The 21,734-nt window shown below is 41.2% G+C and overlaps 1 protein-coding gene across 1 annotated transcript; it reads right to left on the bottom strand.

The window, feature by feature from the left end:
• Nucleotides 1-5,955: 5,955 nt before the first annotated feature.
• gja5b (gap junction protein, alpha 5b) lies at nt 5,956-17,318 on the bottom strand. The gene is made up of 3 exons (XM_035411448.1): nt 16,973-17,318; nt 9,761-9,922; nt 5,956-8,576 (listed from the first exon to the last, which is right to left on the bottom strand). Exon 3 carries the CDS (start codon nt 8,560-8,562, stop codon nt 7,408-7,410), a length of 1,155 nt encoding a protein of 384 aa, XP_035267339.1. The 5' UTR covers nt 8,563-8,576; nt 9,761-9,922; nt 16,973-17,318; the 3' UTR covers nt 5,956-7,407.
• Nucleotides 17,319-21,734: the final 4,416 nt, after the last annotated feature.

Raw genomic sequence — 21,734 nt, 5'->3', positions numbered from 1 at the left:
AGAACTGACCTGTTCACTTCCAAAAATGGAGAACTACTATGGTCCGGATCCCCAGTTGAAAGACAGGGTAGACTTAGTGCTGCTAATGTCATCAAAATGGTTCCAGGCCCCACCAGATATGCTAGCAGTCATGTACAAGACAAAAAGTCTGCATTTGAACTCTTCATAGCACCATCAATGCAAAAGAATATTCTTGAGATGACAAACTTAGAGGGGAGGCATGTGTATGGTGACAATTGGAAAGAGCTGGATGTGACCCACTAGCAGTACTATATTGGGTTGCTTATTTTGGCAGGAGTGTACAAGTCAAAAGGTGAAGCAACAGCAAGCCTTTGGAATACTGACACTAGTAGGGCAATTTTTCCAGCCACAATGTCTCTGGAGACATTTTATGTTTTCTCCCACATTATACGCTTTGATGACAGGAAAACAAGGCAGGGTCGACAGGAGCATGACAAACTTGCACCTGTCTGAATGAAGAATTGATACCCACGGGTACCTAGTTGAGCTGTTATGTTCATTTTTTTTAAATCAAAACTCAATTCTGGTGATTAATTTATTTTTTATTGGTGTTTCTTCATTATTGAATCACTGTCATATGTTACTTATTGATGTTCTGAAGTGTTTTCTGAACCTAAACATTTAAACATGTTTTACATTTTTAATATTTTTTCCTGGGGTCAAATCGACCCCGAACATAAAATGTTACTATGCTTGATAATAAAAAGTGTGTTTCTTTCCAAATGTTATTTTTCTTTTTTAATGAGCACTTACAGTTTTTCTCCATTGTATACACACAAAAATGGAATGTATCAACAGCAAGACTCCAGACTTCTAAACTCCAAGCACAATTCCACTGTTTTCTCTCAAATAGCAATTCTAAATAACATGTTTGCAAAACTGTAAGCACAAATCTCATCATTTAGCACACTTTGTTCAACTGGAAAACACTGGCCTTCAAAATGCCACACCCTAATTACCAATTGGACTCACTTACTTCTCACCTGTTCAAACTCAATTGGCAAAACACTCATGTGTCAGAGCATAAAAGAGCCCTCAGGTGACTTTTACTGTGTTGAGGGAAAAATGGAGCAGCATGGAGAACAGAGAGGAAGAGGAAGAGTGAGAGCAAGAAGAGGAGGAGGAGGAAGAGGAAAGGGAAGGCAAAGGCGAGCCAATATTTCTAATGAAATCCATGCAACTTTGGTTGACCATGCACTCAATCATGGCCTAACAATGACTGAAGCTGGGCAGCGAGTCCAGCCAAATTTGAGCAGCTTCAGCCTCAGTTATCCGGGCATTTAGAGATAATAATAGGTACGTAACCACTTCAGTAGTCTTCTATACTCTCTTCAGTAATTACAGTAATGTAACTTTATGGTTTCTATGGATATCTACAGTGCTTACTTAGAGAAATGTATAGTGTAATGTTGTTTTGTCTTACATTTATGAAATATGTGTAGCCTATACTGTATATACTTTTCACAGAATAGAAAGACGACCAGCAAGAGGTGGCAGAGGCCAAAAATTTATAGATGAGCAAGAGACCACCATAATCAACATGGTTTTGGCTAGTAAATATTTGCTTTGTTACCTTTTTGTATTTGTGCACTGATTTTATCATTACATCCCCAGAAAGATAGTCTAAACATTTTCTTACTGTAGTGTTTTTCATTTTACTTATCAGTGCAATTACTGTATGGGTTTTGCCAAAATAGGTAACATTTGTGTATTCTCAGAACACTAACAATGTTGCAGTATCAACTATAAGTTTACAGTATGGCTCTGGGGAGCTGGGTTGTGAGTTTAGCCCAGAGACTGTAGGTTTAGCCCAATTGGAGCTCATTGGATAGACAAATGTGCATTGTATCCTATTCTGATACAATGATTGTGTCAATTCAATATTTACAGTTTTTCTCAAATGTTTACACACTAAAACTGGAACTATGCACACGATGGTGAAAACTTGAAGCTCTTGTGTCAACAACAAAGACTATTTCTGCAAAACTCTAACCACAATTCCTTTGTATTCACTCAAATAGCAATTTTAAATCACATTTTTGCACAACTCTACACACAAAATCTCATCATTTAGCACAATTTTCATAATCAAGACTGTTCACATGGAAAACACTGGCCTTAAAATGCCAAACTCTAAGTACCAATTGGTCTCACTCACGCCATACCTGCTCAAACTCAATTGGGTAAACTTTTCAATTATCTGTCAGAGCATAAAAAGAGACCTCCGGTGACCTCTGTTGTGTTGGAAAACAATTGAGCAACACGCAGCACAGAGAGGTAGAGGTAGAGGTAGAGGAGGAGGTGCTGTACGTGTACGAGGTGGACGAGGTGGACAAAGAAGAGGGAGATGAGCTAACATTTCAAATGAAATACGTGCAACTTTGGTTGATCATGTATTTGTTTTTTGTTTTTTGTTTTTTACAGCAGGCCTACAAACTACGATTTTTATTTTTGCAGTCTGCTGAACAAAGATTTATTTTACAGTAACAAATAAAGTTTTAATTTGTTACCTTTTTGAATTTGTTCATTGATTTCATATATGACAACAGATTTTACATCCATTACATCCATTGTCCTGACTGACACAGTCTAAGCATGTTCTCGTTTTGAGAAGACACAAATGTTATCTGTTTTGGCAAAACTCATAATTCACTGATAAGGAAAAAGGAAAAACACTTCTAACAATGTTCAGTATGACTCATGATGGAACCTGGGTTGTGAGTGCAGCCCAACTGGACCTCACTGGCAGGACAATGCAGTAAAATGTGCATTGTATCATACACAATAACAACAACACTCAAAGTGATAACGGTTCACACACTTTGCTGTACTGTACTGAATTAGAATTAGGTTTACCTAGCAAATTCACTATTTATATGATGATATATTTACTGTACTGTATCATGGTAACAGTCTTTATATTTACTATAAAATTGCAGCTTATTTTGGGACCCCTTGAAAAGAGAACTAAAACTTCAAAAAAGGATAAAAAATAAGCAATTTTTACACGATTTTATACACTTGAATATGAAACATGACCTCATGAGGCCAGAACATATATACTGTATTTTGATGGTTGTGTTTTTAAATTTATTGCACCAGTGTGAAATCAATGCTCAAAAAGACCTATTCATATGAGGCCTGTGTGAATCATTTTGCTGGAAAAAGTCAGTTTTGAGAAGAGAGAACATGGTTTTGAATGCATGAATGCATTTTGCAAGAGATTTGTGTAGTTTTGGCAAAAGGTTAACTGTTGCTGTGCTTTGTGTGTAGAGTTTTGAGAAACTGAGCTATAGTTTCAGAAAACGTGTTTAAACAATTGAGAAAAACTGTAATTCTGTTCAATTTTGTTTTACTTGCAATACATTATCCTTTCACTAGAGGGCAGCATGTGGATGTGGCCACCCATGTGGCTTAGAGCCTAAAATCACCACAAACTCGACCTTAAAATCATTATCCACTTTTTTATCCAGTATTTGTTCAGTAAATATTATTCAAATAATTATTTTGGGGTATATCTGCTGAATGGGATGCATTAGTGTGCTCCTACATTTCTCAACTCATTACTGTCAGCATGAAAGTGTGATATCTTCTCAAAAACATTTTCAACATGGCTGCAGGGTGGCTTGGGCAGTTAATGCATGGATGAGCCCCACAGTCTTGGATGTAATTCAGACAGTGTCAGTGCTGACTGTGGTCAAGAGCTCCATAGGGCGACATGCAATTGGTGATGGTCATGCAACTGCGCTGCCTAGGGTATGGGAGAGTTGAGTCAGTTTGAGGTCCGTGTTTCATCCATAGACTGTAATAAAAAATATGGACCAATTTGGAGCCACAGACTGTGCAGTACGGAAAATGTGGGACCCTTATATGGTCATGAAGTCCGGCCGGGTCCAGGTCATCCACTAAGCGCTTGAGATACAGTGACACGCAACAACTTGGCAGTCATCCAAAATCGTCCACAGAATGTTAGAATATTGTCCAAATGATATACTTACTTTACAAATTGGCAAATGGGTATTCATAAGGCAAAGAATAATACCTACAATAATTTTTATTAGAAAAAATGTTGTCTTCATACTGTAGCGAATTTGGTGGACAGACAAGGCAGATCATTTCTTTCAGCCATTGCACTCATTTAATAACATGCAAGATAAGTGCAGCTTTAAACATGAGCAATGGATTCCAGCACTGGTATGTGCACATACAACAAGCTCTTTTCATTCCTTACATGCGGCCCCTTAGGCAAATCACTGACAAACTGACTATTCTTCAGTCCAATCCTAGAATAGCTTTTCAGCACAAGGAAGTGTTACACATATGCATCAACTATAAACATGACATTTTCCCCCTTTGAAAAAACTTGCAGCAGCCTCGTTGCAGGCCCGTTCTACTGTAGTTCCCACTCTCACAAGGTTCTGCAGCCTGACAGGTGGGTGGCATGGTGAGTCCCTTCCCACTCGTGGCGACTGCAGGCTGCCAGAGGCTAGTGGATGCGACTGTAGGCTGCTGCCACCACTGGGGTACAAAGGCTGCTGGAGTGGCACCCTCACCCTGTCCCCTGGCCCCTTCTTCACTGTGCAGGCATCACAGCGGTGGTAGACGCCTCCAGGTCTCTTCGGCACCGGCCCCAGTACTACTGCTGGCAGAACCTGCGCAGGGTCTTGTTTGTGGCCGACCCCGGGCGGCCCATGAGCATGCTGTAGCACTCTAGACTGGAGCCTCTGCGGCACCACGAGCTGCAGGTGGTCGGCGCCCGCCCTAGGGCCAATCCACAACTAATACAGCTGATCCACAAATAAATGTAACTGATCCACAAATAAATGTAGCTGGTTCACATTTGTGCATTGTCTGTCGCTTATATTTATTTGTGGATTTTTGAGACAATCCTGGCCGTGCAATTTGGAAAATCCACATGTTATTTTGCTTACATGTAGGAAGGATTTCACTGGGCTTAGTTGTCACTGAGCTTAGCCAATTTTGGCACAGACTTTTATACATTTTATTTTATTTTGTTTTTTGAAAAAATCATTAAAAATAATTTATTGGCCATTACTGAATGTAAAAAAAAAGTATTAAAACAACACAGAATTCAAAGAATTCACAGATTTCAGTTTCTTGGTCCTTTAAGAGTGAGGGTCTGTGGACATTTCAGTTGTCTGTGGAAACTCTAAATAGTGCTAAACTGTCACTGCTGTATCAGTATAGACCATACCCTGCCAAGGTATAACTTGCTAAGGCATGCCTTCCATTTAAATGCAAATATTGTTTTTATCATGTATTTGCCCTGCACTGGTCTGATTAATCATTTTAATGATTAATCATTAATTAGTCTCCCCCCCCCCCCCATCATTTTACATTTAAGAAAGATTTAGATAATTTAGGAAAACTTCCTTCATACTGGATTGATGGAATGTTTATAGAAGAACTAAGAATGACTGAAGGTAAAAAGAACCTCAGCCTCAGCTTGAGCATAGGGTCTTCTAAAATTAAAAAAGCTTTTTTTTGAACATCAGATTAATATGGAAAATAACTTGAGAATGCTGGTTCACTTTCAATGAATGTGCAATGACACATTACAAAAAAGCATGAAGATCAAATGTTAATTTGTTGTAAACCCCATAAAATGTAACTCATAGTTTAAAAAGGGACAGTACAGGAGGGATATAAGACTTAATTGTAAATTGACAGAGCATACCTAGTCTTGTTATTAACTAGGCTGGTTAAGAATAAAAGCAAAACTCACCTTTGAAATGAGGACGAGTGCTTGGGGAGCTGGATTTGCTAACAGAAAGCTATGAGTTTGAATCTCTGCTGGGATAACACTGGTCAACCATTGAGTCTGAATTTCTGCACATAATACTCATGCAGTAATTTGTGCACACCTCATCAAAATAAAGCTCATTTTGATCGTCTTTACAGAAGGACACATACTTCATTTATGCATAATTTTATATCAATTATATTTTAAAATTACTTTCATTATTACATGAAAAATAACAAATAAACAACATCACAGTACAGTTACAATCAGTTAGCATTATAGGCCAGGCACCCTCTCCTTAGTCACATGAGGTGAGGACAGTAAGCAGAGCTATGTATTTGGCAGTATGTGATCAGCATCTTTCCTTCTTGCCCTGTGTGTTATAAATATCAGTGAATACAACTGCAAAATGAGTGATAAAGTGGCTTCCTGCATATATTGGTTAAGAGTCACAGCAATGGCTATGCGGTTGTGAAAAAACTGATTATGTGTTCGGTTTTGCTGTGTACTTCTTTTAAATGTTCTCCAGCCTTAGAAATTGACATGTTGTCAAGTTTCATTTGTTCTGGTCACATTTTCTTTAGTCAGCTGTCCATGAAAAATCAGCTGGCACTTGAATTCGAAAAAGAAAAACAGAAAAAACCTAGCCCCACACTTTGTTTTGAAACACTTTACTACAACTGCATATCCAGCAAGATTTTTTAAAAATTGTTTCAGAAATCGGCTGTTTAAATTTCTTTTGCTGGTGCACTTTTGTTTTCAGCACTTGAAGTAAGCCCCTTTGTGCCAGAGGGATCTGTGTTTGCTCACCTACTGTTTGGCCCATGCAGTGAACACCAGACCATGGACTGCATTTGGAGGAGAGACACGCACCATGTGCACTGGTGCTGCCAACCAGCCTGTTTTACCATAAGAGGTTAGGGTTAGTGGTGGGAGAGAGCTCTCACAAATCCCCTCATGGGGGGAGCTGGAATGAGATTTCAGTCACTGGGTATTATGGGACACACATAATCATACCTATGTGTAGGTATGTATCATATTTTGAGTGCTATATGATTTTCTAAAGCTTTGAATATACATGTACATGGATCCTACCTACAGTAATGAAAAACATATTGTGCTTCTGATTTAGAAATTGCGTGTGCTAAAAGTATGTATACATCTGATATTTCAAGGCCGCCAGGTGTCATACGCTATTAAAATATAAATAGCACTAAAACGTGGACAGTCATAAAAATTCAGTTTGTGATGTAGTCTTTTTTGGTAATTAACATAAAATAAATTGTCACGTATGTTCACATGTCCACATAGTCCCCAGTGCACAGTAGGTTACTCCAAGTTTTCACAGGTTTGAGAAAAGTGCAATCCCAGGGACTTTGCACCCCCTCTGCTTTGGACTGTTTTCACTGGTAGCAGTCTGGGCCCTACCCCGCACTCTGTGGGGGAAATATGGACCTTTTTTCTTTTGTCTTCTGTTAGAAAATGCAGCTCTCTCACTGTTAAAAGTCTCTCTTGCTCTTTAGTAGTTTGATCCCACCTCTTTCAGTTCAGCACGTTTCCTTCGACTCTCCCTCCCTATTTTCCCTTTCCTCGCCCTCCCACTTTTGCTCCCTTTCCATCTCCTACACGGCCAAGTCATCCGGCCTCACTCGGCTGCTGGAGCCACTGGTCTTGCTGAGGCGCCGCTTGTCCTTTAAGAAGCCGTTGTTCAGGGCCAGAGCAGGAGGCGGAGCCGAGGGCAGGCCACAGGTGTCAGCTGCCTCGGTTTCCTGCGTGTAGCTCATCTGCAGGAAGTCCACCTTCTCCAGGTTGTCGTGGCTGTGGTGGCGCTCGGTTGCCCGGTTGACGGAGTTCTGCTGGTGGGCCATCCTGTTGTTGAACGGTTGGCAGCTTGGGTGGGCGTGGCCAGTGTGAGAGTGGGGTAGTGCCGTCGCCAGGCACTGGTCGAAATCAGGGGGTGGGGTGCGGGTGCGGGAGACCTGCAGGGGAGTCTCGAGCTCGCAGCCAATGGGTGCCACGGGGGCAGGTTTGGGCTGCTGAGCGCGGGAGGCCAGGTAGTCTCGAAAGCATCGCTTTGATTGCTTCCAGGCCAGGTGGTAGAGCTCCACCACGCTCAGGAACAGGGACACGCCCGCCACCACCAGCATGAAGACAATGAACACGTTCTTCTCTGTTGGCCGAGACATGTAGCAGTTGACCGGGTTGGGACAGGGCCAGGCCTCACAGACATACAGCGGATTGAGGAAGACTCCATAGATCATGTACTGCGCCACAATGAAGGTTACCTCCATCGCAGTGCGGATCAGGATGCTCAGCACATACGTCCTCAGCAGTGCCCCCCTCAGGTGCAACTTCCCCGTGTCCTCCGCCCTCCCAGACTCCTTCCCCTCCAGGTACTCCTTCTCCCCACCCCCACCCCCGACCTCACCCCCACCCTTGTCCTCCAGCTCCCTCCGCCTGCGCTTCTCCTCTACCCGCAGTATGTGCATGGCGTGACCCATGTATATGAGGGAGGGGGTAGAGACAAACACAATCTGCAGGACCCAGTAGCGGATGTGGGCGATGGGGAAGGCCTTGTCGTAGCACACATTCTCACAGCCGGGCTGCTCAGTGTCGCACATGAAGTCCGACTGCTCGTCGCCCCAGGAGGACTCCGCTGCCGTGCCCAGGACCAGGACGCGGAAGACGAAGAGGACGGTCAGCCAGACCTTGCCTACCGAAGTCGAGTGTTCCTGCAACTCTTCAAGGAAGGTTCCCATAAGACTCCAATCACCCATCGCCACTCACAACACTGTCAGAAGATACCAGAGGAGAGAAGGCAAAGAGAGGTTGGAAACAGAGTTTAAAGGCTGGCTGGATGGTTCATCCTGCCCCCAGCTGTATATTGACATTGCCCAGAGCGGGCAAAACGCTGAGCACCCGCCGACCTCTTGATCTGGAGTTTCAGGCAGTATGCTATTCTGCAATAGCACTGTCTCTGGTTTAAGAAGTTTACTTACCCCTCCAAAACTGATGGGTGGATGTTGCGATCATGGGTAATGCCAAAAATGATGATCGTACACTCCAGAGAGGGAAGGTTTATCTTCAAGATTATAGACATAATGTATCCCTCATACAGGTGGCAAAGAGTTAAGCTACACTTAAGCATTTAAAGGGCATAGGGAAAGTACTGAGTTTGTTACAATGAAATAAAACTCACATTTCTCTCTCTCTCTTTCTTTGTCTCTGTAAAAAGAGTTAGGTTTATATAGTTTATACACACATAGTGCACGTATACACCGCTGCTAACCCATGGCAGTGAGGGACCCTGGCTTTACACTAGTATATCAGACCGTGCATGGCTCTGCTGTACTGTGTTAATGGAATAGTGACAGGCATGTGAATTATGTGTATATATAACCTCTGTCTATACAGACTAGACAGTCTGGCCTTAGACCACAACCTTTCCCATAGCACTCGTGCTCCCCACACACCCAACTGCCCCCTTCTGGGACCCTAGAAAAGGGGTCAAAAAGGGCCTAAAGGGCTCTATTAATGGAAAATTTAAGTAAACATATAAACAAATAATGTTCCATTTCTGATCTGAATTTTTTTTGCTTGAGCCTGTGAAACCAGGCCAAAATGCTCGAACTCTCTTCTGATGTAAATGTGTGAGCTCTACCAATTCTGGTACCTGTAAGGCAGCCTGCATTTATAAGATCACTGGGATTGTTCCCAGTTCATTTTGTGAGTATTTCTTTTTTGTTCTCACTTTGCTTTCCCTGCTATTTAATTTGTTTATTTGAATGTTTTGATGTAGAACTAAAAAATCTCAACAGTCAATAAAAATGCTTATTAAGAAATTTATCATTTCATGACCCACCCATAGTACCTATACAGCTGACAGGCAGGCATATTTTCCTGCTTATTACCGGTGGTGTTTTTATGCACAAAACAGCCTCCCTTCTGTTCTGTCAGTCATTCTCAGCCACTGACCTTTTCTGTACAGTGAATGTTTGTTCTTCAAAGAGGTTTCAGTCCCGGTACTGAAGATTCACAGAGGATGCTGGTTTCTGCAACCTCGTCCTGGAAACCCACAGGGTCTGCTGGTTTCCCCAACCCTGGTCCTGGAGGGATTCAGTCTTCTGGTTTTTTCACCTTAAAATCAGCAAGCAGTTCAGACTCAAGAAAGCAAGTGAGGTAAGGTTATTGTTCTCTGTCACTCCTGCTGAGTGACAATAAAGACGAAGAAGATGACTGGCATTCCTGCCCTAATGCCTTCACGAACAGCATGAATGCCCATTCTCAGCTTTTCTCCAAAGGGAGGTGTTCTTTATCCACGTCCATTGATGGCAAACCTGATAGTGGTCTCCCCTGTGTCATTCAATGTTCTCTGAAAACGCCACTAATTCTTCCAGTATGCTAAAGGCACGTAGCTGCACAGTATAAATATATCATCTGCTGTTTCTATCCTCAAAATAGCAATTCACAATTCAATTAAAATTTAATGAATGGACCTTAATAAAATCTCTCACATACATTGCAGTACAGACGTGTGCAGTTCAATGTGAAATACAGGCCAGACTGTGCATAGACTTTTTGGGGGGCATATTCTCAAAATAAATCTACCTGTGCTAAAAAAAAAAAAATCACTGCAGCCAGAAGGACACTTGCTGTCTTGAGGCAGGGGGCATATGCTTCAGCATAGGTTGGTGTCTGCATGTCCCAGAATACAGGAGCTACACAAAAGGTGTAAAGGTAGTTAAAAAAAAGGGTTCTGTTATTCTTGCCTATCCCAGCAGGGGCATCACACAGTATTCTCAATGTAATACGGAAGGTATGGAAGGGTGTAAAGTTTTTTCCTGAATGCACAGAACAAACAGTATCCTTAGACTGGCTGTGTTCCTTCCTTCATGTCATCAGAAAAGGATGCAGTGTCCATAATGCTTTAGGCACTGTGTTCTATTGACATTGGGATTGCTGGGGGTGCTTTAAAATCCTGTTGTCTCCAAAGGTTTACATTTTCATCTAAGCATCGTCATTTTCTTATGCATTTACAAATAATTTTGCTATTTGTAACAATTTTTTGTTTGTAAAATATTTACTATTCCCTGAGTAATTTGTGGAATGGAAAATATCTTTCACTTCTCAGGAAATTAAACACATACTGTGTTTTTGTTCAAACAACAGAAGGATTAAGATGTTTTAATAGCGATACATTTTTTCAATATGTTAAAGTCAGCAAAAATAGTTGTTGAAATTAATGAAGTGGTCATACATTATTTTCTTTTTTTAAATTTTAAACCAGAGCTCCCCTTTAACGACACATTAATAATTGTGGTTAGAGTTTGGATTGTAATTGACTTTCAATGTAGTGAATTATAATAATCTGAATTAAGTTCAGTTGTATCCATCACTTGCTGTCCAGACTCAAGTGATGGGGAGAAAGGTCACAGATGCAGGAAATCCCATTTAGCCAGCTTCAGGAAGCAAAAGCATTTCCTCACCAGTCAACAAGGAGCCCACTTATTGTCTGGCCTGAGTTGGCACAGGCTATCTTCACTATTGTAACAGGAGTTATTACCCATTATTCAAGGTCTGTTTCCCATTCCTGACATGTTGAACAATACAAATGTTTACACGCGCATACTGGAAAAGAAAAGTCACTCACATTTCACTTTTTTTTAGAGTGTGACTTTCCCTCTCCTGGAGAACTCTTTGCCTTGCATTGGTTCATTAATGTTGTCGCCATCACTTTCAGCAATTAAGGTGTGTCAGCATGTATGTGTACAAGCCCACATTAATCTGAGTTTGAATGGATACTATTGTGCTGGTGCAACCTGAGTGGCTTGTTGCCTTTTTTTACTAGCTTGCTGCCAGTTGTGGGAACATTATATACAGATTTGCTGAGACGGGGAAGAAACTGAAATGTCTGTTCAGGCCAGCCTCTTAGCCACCATATTTTTTCTGTTTTCCTGAGGAAGCAATCTCAAACAATATGATTTCCTACTGACAAGGCACTTAACAGGAAATCACCCTCATAAGAGCTTTTTCTTTGACGGAGTACAAAAAAACATGGGGTGGGGGGACGGAGTGCTGTGAAGGACTGGAAGTGTAAAACAGCATCATGAGGTGATCATTTCAGCACTCCAGAATTAGAGTGGCTACAATCCTGGTCTAAGACAGCCACAGAGAGTTTATTTTTTAACTTTTAATCAGCAACCATTACCGACCAAAAATACCAGTAAGGAAATTTAACAGTTTTAATTGATCAGCTAATTGCTGATGATCAAGGTATGCCAGCACTCCTCTTGCACCAGTGCTGACTGCCCCTGCTGTCTGGTGGCACCATGGCACCAGTACTCTCAGGGACACAAGGCCGGGTCCAATATCCCATTCCTCCCTCTCATTACACTTGGATAAAGACAAAAATTTAGTTTGCAGCAATGGTTCTAAACTGGAGTCTAAGGATCCCATGGCAGTTGACAAAGGAGTTCAAGGGAGCCCTTCTGAAAATGGAAGAAAATAGATATCTTTCCCTTTTTAAGAATATTTCGTTTATTTTCTGTATATTGTAAATAGCATATTTTACTCATGACATAAAAAGTTTCACAGAAAAGGCTGGTTTAGATTGCTAAATTAAAATATTTATAACATACTAAATACATATTTGATATATAGCCATAGCACATGACTATTTCAGACTTTAATAGTTATTTCTGTGGGTTATTTTGAGTGGGTTATTTTGAGTGGCAGATGAAGGTATATTGTGAACCCATGGTTTAGAGGACGAGGAGCAGCAGGAAAACATGTCAATAATCTGGATACACCACGAGAGGGCTGAAGACATGGTTAGTGCCCATCATATCTAGGTGAATGTAGTTTCAAAGATAGTTCATGAAAAATATTATAAATAAAAAATAAGATTTTGTAAGTAATTGAAAATATTTGAATGCCATTCCCAGAAAGCAAATCTTAAAACATATTTGAATTTAAGTTACGATTTGAACAAACTGAATTTTATGCTTTAATTTTATGACCATTTCTGTTACTTGCTTGGGAATATACAGTATGACAAGCTCTTTTTGGGATGGCAGGTATGCCATCCCGATGAGTTATTGCTTGGTGGTAACATTATACAGCACAAAGCATCATGCATGTTGAAAATATCCATTAGTGTGGGTGGTTGTCATTTACAATGTCATTAGCACAAAGTCTATTAGACTATTTTTGTACAACGAGCCTTTTGTCTATTTTACAGAATGACAATGGCCGACATTACATTCAATAGACTTGTGGTCACATTGTTGAGTCCACTTCCCACTCCCCTCGACCACACCAGGTCCTAAAAACCCTGCAGTAAGGGACAGAACCTACGGCAAAAGATTAAATCCCACTGCAGATTTGAACGCATACATACTGAACTTGTCAGGGCATAAGTAAGACCACAATGAGTGGAACCAGAGTGATATTTTTAAAGATAATTTACATCAGAGAGGACACCTTTATATGTTTGATAGACTTCATAGTCAGAAGAATAAACCTCATTAGTTTATACTGATTGTATATACTGTTTGTATCTGTTTGCAGGACAGCAAAGGAGCTTGTAAAACTGGCATAATATGTTTGTCAAAGTGCGATGAGTAACAAGGCCTCACGCCGAGCAGAGCTGAAAGCATTTTTATGTTTTCCCAGGATGACAGAAATAAGGTTTTCCTTTAGCTGCCATACTCCTTTAACTCTAAACATATACCCTTTTCACCTTTTTCCATTTTTGTGTCATTGTAGAGGCACGATAGCACTCACTCAGTGTTAAAGTTGTGTTGGGAGAGGGTAATGTAGGCATAGGAACCAGGGCTCTAGCTGTCATAGTTCTCCCTCCCCGCATGCTGCTGCTTGGCCAGTTTGTTTCTGATTGTGGCACTTTTCTGCCCTGTACCATAACAGGCTGTACCCACTGCTACACTCTAAGCTTTTACTGTCGTTTGCCACAGTAAATATTTATACAGCCACCACATTTGTCTTGAGAATTTTGCCTGATCACCAGGGTGCGTGTTCGTTCTGTATTTACAGTAAGAACGCGTAAGCAAGCGAACCTGTCAGAACCTGGAAGTTGAGTCAGCGCGCTCTTGCAGTAAAGCAGATGCCCAGCAGGACTGACATGACTACCAGGGACAGGCGAACCTAAAAGACAGGAACCGTCCCCCTCCGGACACAAATACCACCCCGGCATAATTTTAAACGCTTGTGGTTTTAAATGGTATGCACTTGAACGTCCAGGGCAGAGTCAGAGCTGTAAGGCTTTACCTTAAAATAACTGCATAGTTACAGGAAGAGGCATGAACTCCTTCCAGCGCATTTATGAGGCTACATAACAGGAAGCCTAATGAAAATATACACGAATATAACAACAGTGCCACAGAGCATAAGGGACAGCTGCCAATAATGGCTTAGTGGTGCCTGCCAGGTGCTATCTAATCTCAGTGCTTTTCAGAGGAGGAGAACCAAACGTGAGTTAGAGACTGTAGAGCAGAACAGAGGCAAGGGCAAACCAACTATATTCTCCTCTGTGGTCACATAACCACAGACCATATACTACAATACCCTAGGCCTAGACAGCTTTTAATCTGGTGGAATTCCTGCCCACTGCATACTGCAAGTCGGACTTAAATAATGAATAAATTCTTTGAGATAAATAAGTAATAAAAGTAGTGTTTGAATGTTTAATTCTTCCAAGTAATTGTTATGAAATGTAAATTAAAATGATGTCCCAGATATTGCACTAATATGCTCCTACTGTGTTGCAGAAAGGAAACACCCCAGAGTTGCTACCAATTCCTCCTTATCCGTGAACAGCCGAGTCCAGTTCATAGAGGATAGACCCACCTCTTTTAAGGAGAAAGGGAAATTTATTCTGTCAGAAAGGTCAGGCTGTCCAGGGATAATTTGGCAGGGTAATGTGTGTACGCCGCAGCTAGCCGAGACATGCTGAGGCAGTGAAAAGTGGGAGAGGAAACGTGCATCTGTTTCTAAATTCCTGTGTTGAGCTGCCATGCTGCTTTACATGATTCCTGGATGCCTATGAACCCATTGCAGTTCAGGAGGGTGAGCAGGTATCCTTGCTGTGCTCAGGGCACTGGTGCCCCGAATGGAATTTGGGATGTTGTCAACCGCACAAGCCATTTTGATTCATTTAAAGCCCAGCTTTTTGCTGTATAGGCATACCTCCTTTGAATGTCTCTTTTCCTCCGAGTCTCCCCCTGATGACATCACAACTTTTCCAAAAATGATATAACCTGAAGTGTAGCAAACTCAGTGATGGGAATTTGTTAACTCAAATTGTTAACACTAAAACAAAGACAGAATACTGTTCCCAAGAAATGCACTGATTCCCATAGACTAAACTGGCTCTCATTGGCAACTAGCTGTAGTTGTACTGAACTGAAAAGTGCATTGGTTAGATTCATTATGTTCTTATTAAAGGAAATGTGACTTCTCATTTGTATCAGGAGAGAAGACTTGTGTTGAAAAATATTGTAGTGTACTTTAACCCCTTTTGTGTGTCTGTGGGTTTTTACACCCAGTTACATTCAGGTCTATGATCACTGCCACCCTTCATAATAATGACCCAAAAAAGGTTGTATAAAACAGGTAATTAGCTACATTCTATGCTCAAATGGGCAGATGATATTATTTTATGCTCATACAATTGTTCATCGAAAAAGATATAAATATTATTGGCACCCCTGTTTTAGTATTCTGTGCACACCCTCTTCACCAAGACATGAGTATTGAGTCCTCTTCTCTAGTTGTTCATGAAATTAGTAATCATAATCTTGAGTGGGGCGGAGGAGTGTTAGACCAAGCTTTCTTGCAAAATATTTTAAAATTCTTCAGATCCTTTGGTCTGCACTTGTGGACTGCCCTCTTCAATTCAAACCACTAAATTTCAACCAGGTTGAGGTCTGGAGATTACGATGGGCAGGGCCAGTTTCAAATGAAGGAGAAAAAAATTCAGTAATCCACACATGTTCATGATAGCCACTGAAGAACCCCCATTCACAGTCACTATCTCCTCCCACTCCCCTCTACTCATGATCGCTACCTCCCTCACCCAGCCCTGGTTCACAATCACTATACAACTCGCCCCCCCCCCCAATCCAAAGGGCAGCAGAAAGGCTTGAGCCATCCCTGGAGATGGAAATTGAAAAACAGTAATTCTGTGGTCAGTTTACAATTTCTAATTTTGTGGGATGCATTTTTTGTGGGACCTTCTATTTTTGGCTAACGTTTAGCTTCTTGAATAGAGGGCTTTTTGGTCAAAATGTGTTGTTCTTACTGGAGGTACATGATTCACTTAATCTCAGAACCAGAAGATGCAAAGCAACCCCATAACATCAAAGACCCACCACCATATTATACTTTATGTATGATATTCTTTTCAACAAAAGCATCCTTCTTTTGATGTCAAGCACACTACTCATCTGCATAGCCAAAAATCTACATTTTGGCCTCATCTGACCACAACAGACCCAATCAAAGTTCCAATGGCATGTTGAAATCATATGCTATTGGAATAAGGACAGACTATTTTTGAGACTTACATTCGTTTGGCATAATGTTATCCAGCACAGAAACAGTGCTAAACAATGTCCCAGACTGTTCCATGAAGTTAAAAAGAAAGCTTTCAAAGATGGCTCTGTGTCAACTCTTCAGGCTTAAGAAATAACAATGCAACAACACAAGAAATACAATGTTCTGGTCCTGTTCTAAAAAGAAGCCCACTGTTCATATGCTTTGCAGAGAACATGAGGAAACGGGTCATTCTTCAGGGAGTTCTTTACTATGTATTGCTCTTCAGCTGACTAGCAATGACCGGGAGATCCTCCACGATATTTTGAAAGGCAGCGGGCACAGACAGACATCAATTCCCCTGCCCCTGCCCCAATATTACCCCTCAGCTCTTGTTACAGTCAACCACCCCAGTAGATCCTGCAGCTCTCTGGAACCAGGATTGGGGACCTTAGCCTAAAAGCTGTCGGAGGACGTGGGTGACCTCCCCAATGCCAACCCCCACTTATCAGCCCAGAAAATTGCTCAGCGGTCACCTGTCTCACTGGAGGAAGAACCCTGCTAACCCTATAAGCACAGGTACGTAGGTGATGTGAGAATACCTTTCCAGGGGAAAGGGGGGCAGCAGTAAATTACCTGCAGGCCCGCGGCTTGTACGAAGCTGGCTCTGTGGCTCTGGGTCCCGTCTCAGAGATGTGGAGCACAGTCCCGGGATGTTTCCGAAGGAGAGGCAGCAGAAAGCCCTTGGGAGGAGAACAGCAGAGGTGCTGATGGAAGACAGCAGGAGCCTATGTGTGTGCGTGCGCGTCTCGTGTCCGTGTGCCGTCGAAAGGAGGCAACCTCCTGCTGACGAAAACAAGCAGCTGTCTGCTGAGTGTGAGGAGCGCTCGTGGCTGCTGGGCACTCTGAGCACAGAAATGAAAACTTGCGCAGGGGGGCACAGTAAGACATACCAGGCATTTCTGTAGCGTTTCCTCTCCCCCTGCCCGACTCCCTACCGCCACTCCTTACCCCCATCTCTTCCTCCTCCTCCTTTCCCTCTCCCTACATCCCTCCTCCCTTCCTGCTCACAATCGGCCCCTGTTTGGTTCCCTAGTACTCTATTTTAGTAAGAAGAATACCTCTGCACCAGGAAGGGAAGTGAGATTGTATTAGAAAACAATGGAACTAACCCGTTTGCTTAGTATGCTGCTTAACTCTCTTTTAAATCTGTAGTTCTTGCCATGGTAAACCCTCAGCCATCTCTCTCTCTCTCTCTCTCTCTCTCTCTCTCTCTCACACACACACACACACACGCAAACACAAACGCCATATTCAGAAGAGTTGCTCTGCTCCCCCAGTACCTCTGCCTTTCCCATACCTAAAAATAAATGTTTTGTTATGGGAAATTGGCATCAGGATAAGAGTAGTCAACAAACTAAACAGATACTCAGTATGGGCTCCTTCTAAATGAGAACATCAGCCTTAATGCTTTATTAACTGGTTTCTCTTATGAGTCATGAAATGCCAAATAGAAAATAGGAGTAAATATGACATTTTTACATATTTTTGCTTTTAGATGTACTTTACTGAAATGAAATTCAGGAATGATTGACATTCTAATTGTAGTCTAAACACCATCATCAAATATTTTCCATACTTACACTCTCAACAAGCTCTACATTTATAAAATTATTACTGGCACAAACTCCCCCAAAAATGAGTACTTAATGACTTACACATTTGTTTGTGTGGCTTCAGCAAGGTGTGCCTTTATATATCTGATAATATTTTTAAGGGCCTTGCATTGCAGTGTAAACTTACAATTCTGGAGGCACAAATATAGATGAATATAGATGAATGTGTAAGTGTGAATGAAAAATTGCCTCTTTTGGTCATGTCTACAGAAGACAGAAAGTTTTTAGACCTCCAGGATGCTCAACCATGACGTGTGAACTCACTCAAGCCTCTGGGTTCTTATTAATATACTCCATTACCATCCGCTTACAGGGTTTGCTTGAACTATGCTAGTCTCTATGCAATGGGCCTCACAGTCTGACACTATAGAGGAAATACTTCTTTGTCATTGTCCTCCTCACTGCTGGCAAGACATACACAATAAGGTACATTTTCAGAGAGCCCTGGGGAACGGCATTCAAATGCAATGATTGCTGATGTTCAGGATTTCTCGCTGAAAACAAGTGTCTTTTTCATCGAAAGGGGGAGGGGGTGGTACTGTTAATGTATTACCGAGAGAAAGCACTCATAATACAATCAGGGTCTCCAATCTGCCTTCCTTGATATTTTCAATGAAAATTTGTTTAATTTGTTCATTGTGATTCTGCCGACCTTTCGGTCAAACATCATGAGAAATAGTACCTGCCCCCTGCTGTTGCTCCTAAATGTAGCATTTTATTCAGCTATCAAATGGGGCTGTGCTAACAAATGTTTGATTGCACATTAAAAGCATAACATTTTGGGCACGTGTTTGCATGAGCCAAAACTTCACATTTCAGAGCTTTTCTCCTTATCGTTTCAATTAACAAATGCAATTTAATAGATTTAGAATATTTTGTACAGTCAGGAGTGATTCAGGGACATTTTTCTGTATCCTTATGAATTACTTGCCATTAGACACGCTCATTAAGATTGTTCCACAGCTTTAAAACTTAACAAGCCTCGCTTTCTGTAAGGTTTCATCTTATCATAGATTCTCAATACATTTGTGTGCCCCATGAGTGAGCCACAGAATGTCCCTTGAGCACAAAAAGGAAATGCAAGGTTTTCACATGACCTTGTGGTGCTGGGGGCATGTACTACAAATAACCGAAGAGAGACATAGAGATAGAGAGATTTGCCTGCTGCAACCATCACATGACAAATAGCAATGAATTGAGGTGCTGTAAACAAAGAATCATGTTACTACCATACTTGCATATGCCTATATACCACAGGCTACAATACATGAGAGCCAGCTCTAGGATTTTGGTGGCCCTAAACAAGAATGAACCAGGGGGAGAAGGTTGTTGGCTGTGATTGCAGATTGCAGTAGCAGTGAAAAAGCTATTTGCACCCAATAAATATTGCACAATTAAAATGTTGGAAACTAAAACATGAAAGGAAAAAACAACAACAACAAATAAAAACATTTGTAACCTAATTTGTGTGGCCCACGGATGGGTGTGGCCCTAAAAACGCATTTAAGCCAGCAGCCGGCTCTGCTCGATATACTGAGTGATGACATTGCTCTACGAAGTGTTCAGGATGTGGTGAGCCATCATTCTGTGGAATGAAATGAAGTCACCTAAAGACAGACACAAGGTGTTTTCCAGCACCATTTAATGTGCTATTTTAAAGGTATTGGATAATATGACACTTTTAAATGCTCCGGTTTTTACAGCAGACCAGTTTCAGCATATTAGTTATTATTATTATTATTATTATTATATTATTATTATTATATATTATTATTATTTATTTATAATTATGAAACCCTCACTGAGGGACTAATTATAAATCTGTGGGATTAATGGCAGGGGTGGAATTAAGAAAACAGTTCTGGGCAGACCTCTATCACCACTGGCACAATGAATGCTTAGGGCTGCAAGTTTCTCGGGACCATGTGACCTGTGACATAATCTATCTTTCAGTCCTGATCCTCCAGGCACCTCTGTAGGCACTCCAATTGTAGTAGTCAGCAGTACACAGTCAAAGAAATGTAACAATTAAACACCAAATGAAGAGTTTGTTAGTGTGAGGTTGCAAATTGCAAAGCAGAGGCATCCATGACCAAAAAGGTCCAGTGTGGGTACAGATTTTGTTCTAGCCCTGCACTAAAACATCAGATTCAGACTATGATTTGTTCATTAGGTGAATCAGGTTTCGTAGTGCTTAATTAGAGCAAAAGCTTGCATCCACCCTTGCTCTTCTTAGCAAGATTGGCCACCCCTCTGATAATTAAATTACTAATTATTATTACAGCCCATCCAGCTAAGAGAAAATACAACAAATACACAAGAACACGCGTAGTTACAAAATTTACAGGTACATAATTATATCATTTATTTAATTCATTTATTCTGTGATAACATCAGATAGGCTGGGTGAGATACTTCCTCCCAAAACACAACTCCTCTCCCCCCTCCTTCCCCAACCTATGAGGAGGCTGGAGGACAGAAATGGGCAATCAGGAGCTGTGCAACTGCAAACCCTCTTGGTTGTCATCGGTGACTCTGTGAATCCCAACACCTCGCCTATCTTATCATTTCAACCCAGTCATGAGGATCTCTATAAAATTCTCTTTAAAGCTTCCAGCTCCACTGCTGACTGCTAGCTGGTGGGCTTTATATAGCTATAACTCACTTTAGACTGCGAGCTGGTTGTGAGGCAGGTGACCATGAGCCAACAATGTTTCTTAAGGCCAATAACAAGCCACATTGTGCAAGCAGAGGCTGCACTGATGAAGGAGTCACACAGACCAATTAAAGAGGAAATCGGTCAAATAACCACAAGGTTCCTAAATTATAAACAGGAACTGAAAACAAAGAAAATTATTTTAATGTCAAGAAAGATTTCAGTCAAGAATTGCCTTAAAAATGGAAAACCAATATTACATTTTAAAATCACATTTTTAATGCAATGAAATTGCCAGATTTAGTCTGTGAAGATGCCTGACATTCACTTTAACATAATGTTGCCTTTAATTCAATGGGCCCTGTGCAGCAGGATGGAAAAACTTTAGACTTTTGACCTTAGCAGGTATATCCATACCATGGTCCACTGGCATGAGTATATAAGTGATAAAACAAGTTTAGATGTGCATGCCTTTTCTCCTCCTACCATGCCTGTATTGACTGACCTGGATTCAACATTTGTCTGTATGTTTGATCTACAAATGGAAGTTTACAAATATACTAATTTGACTCTGATGAAGACTCGGTAACGTTGAAACGTTGGTCGTGTTTGCACATTAAATATTTAAAAGAAGATCTGTGTGATCCAGTGCCTTTCTCCGGGTTAGTCCTTCTAAGTGAAGTTACCCAGAGTGTCTTTGCGACAAATGGAAGTGTTCATAATGTCGTAGCAAACAGTTAATGCAGTCACAAAAATCAACTTGCAAATCTGTTTTTGTGGAAAATTTGTATTACGTTAGTTTATTATTGCATTTATTTGTTTAAGGACGAATGTCGATTTAATCCAGATAACTGTCCACTCAGGTGGAACAAAGTTTTCCATGGACTAGGTGAACACAAAGAGGCCTGACCTGCGTGTGTTTTAGCATTTGGATGACAAAACAAATCAGGGGGTATAATCTCTATCTCCATCTCCCCAGTGTTTGGTAGTGTTAAGAAGTGTCTGACCGTTGGCTCCGTTTTCTTTTTGGCTTACAATGGAAAGACAGAGGTCAGCTGTCAGCAAA

The sequence above is a fragment of the Anguilla anguilla genome, chromosome 3 (assembly GCF_013347855.1).
Source record: "Anguilla anguilla isolate fAngAng1 chromosome 3, fAngAng1.pri, whole genome shotgun sequence".
NCBI lineage: Eukaryota > Metazoa > Chordata > Actinopteri > Anguilliformes > Anguillidae > Anguilla > Anguilla anguilla.
Note: the sequence above shows the minus strand (reverse complement) of the source record. Positions and strands in the feature narration are given on the sequence as shown.

Bases quoted from the DNA above. Each gene is read 5' to 3' on its own strand.
- gja5b (XM_035411448.1), bottom strand. From the start codon at position 8,562: ATGGGTGATTGGAGTCTTATGGGAACCTTCCTTGAAGAGTTGCAGGAA.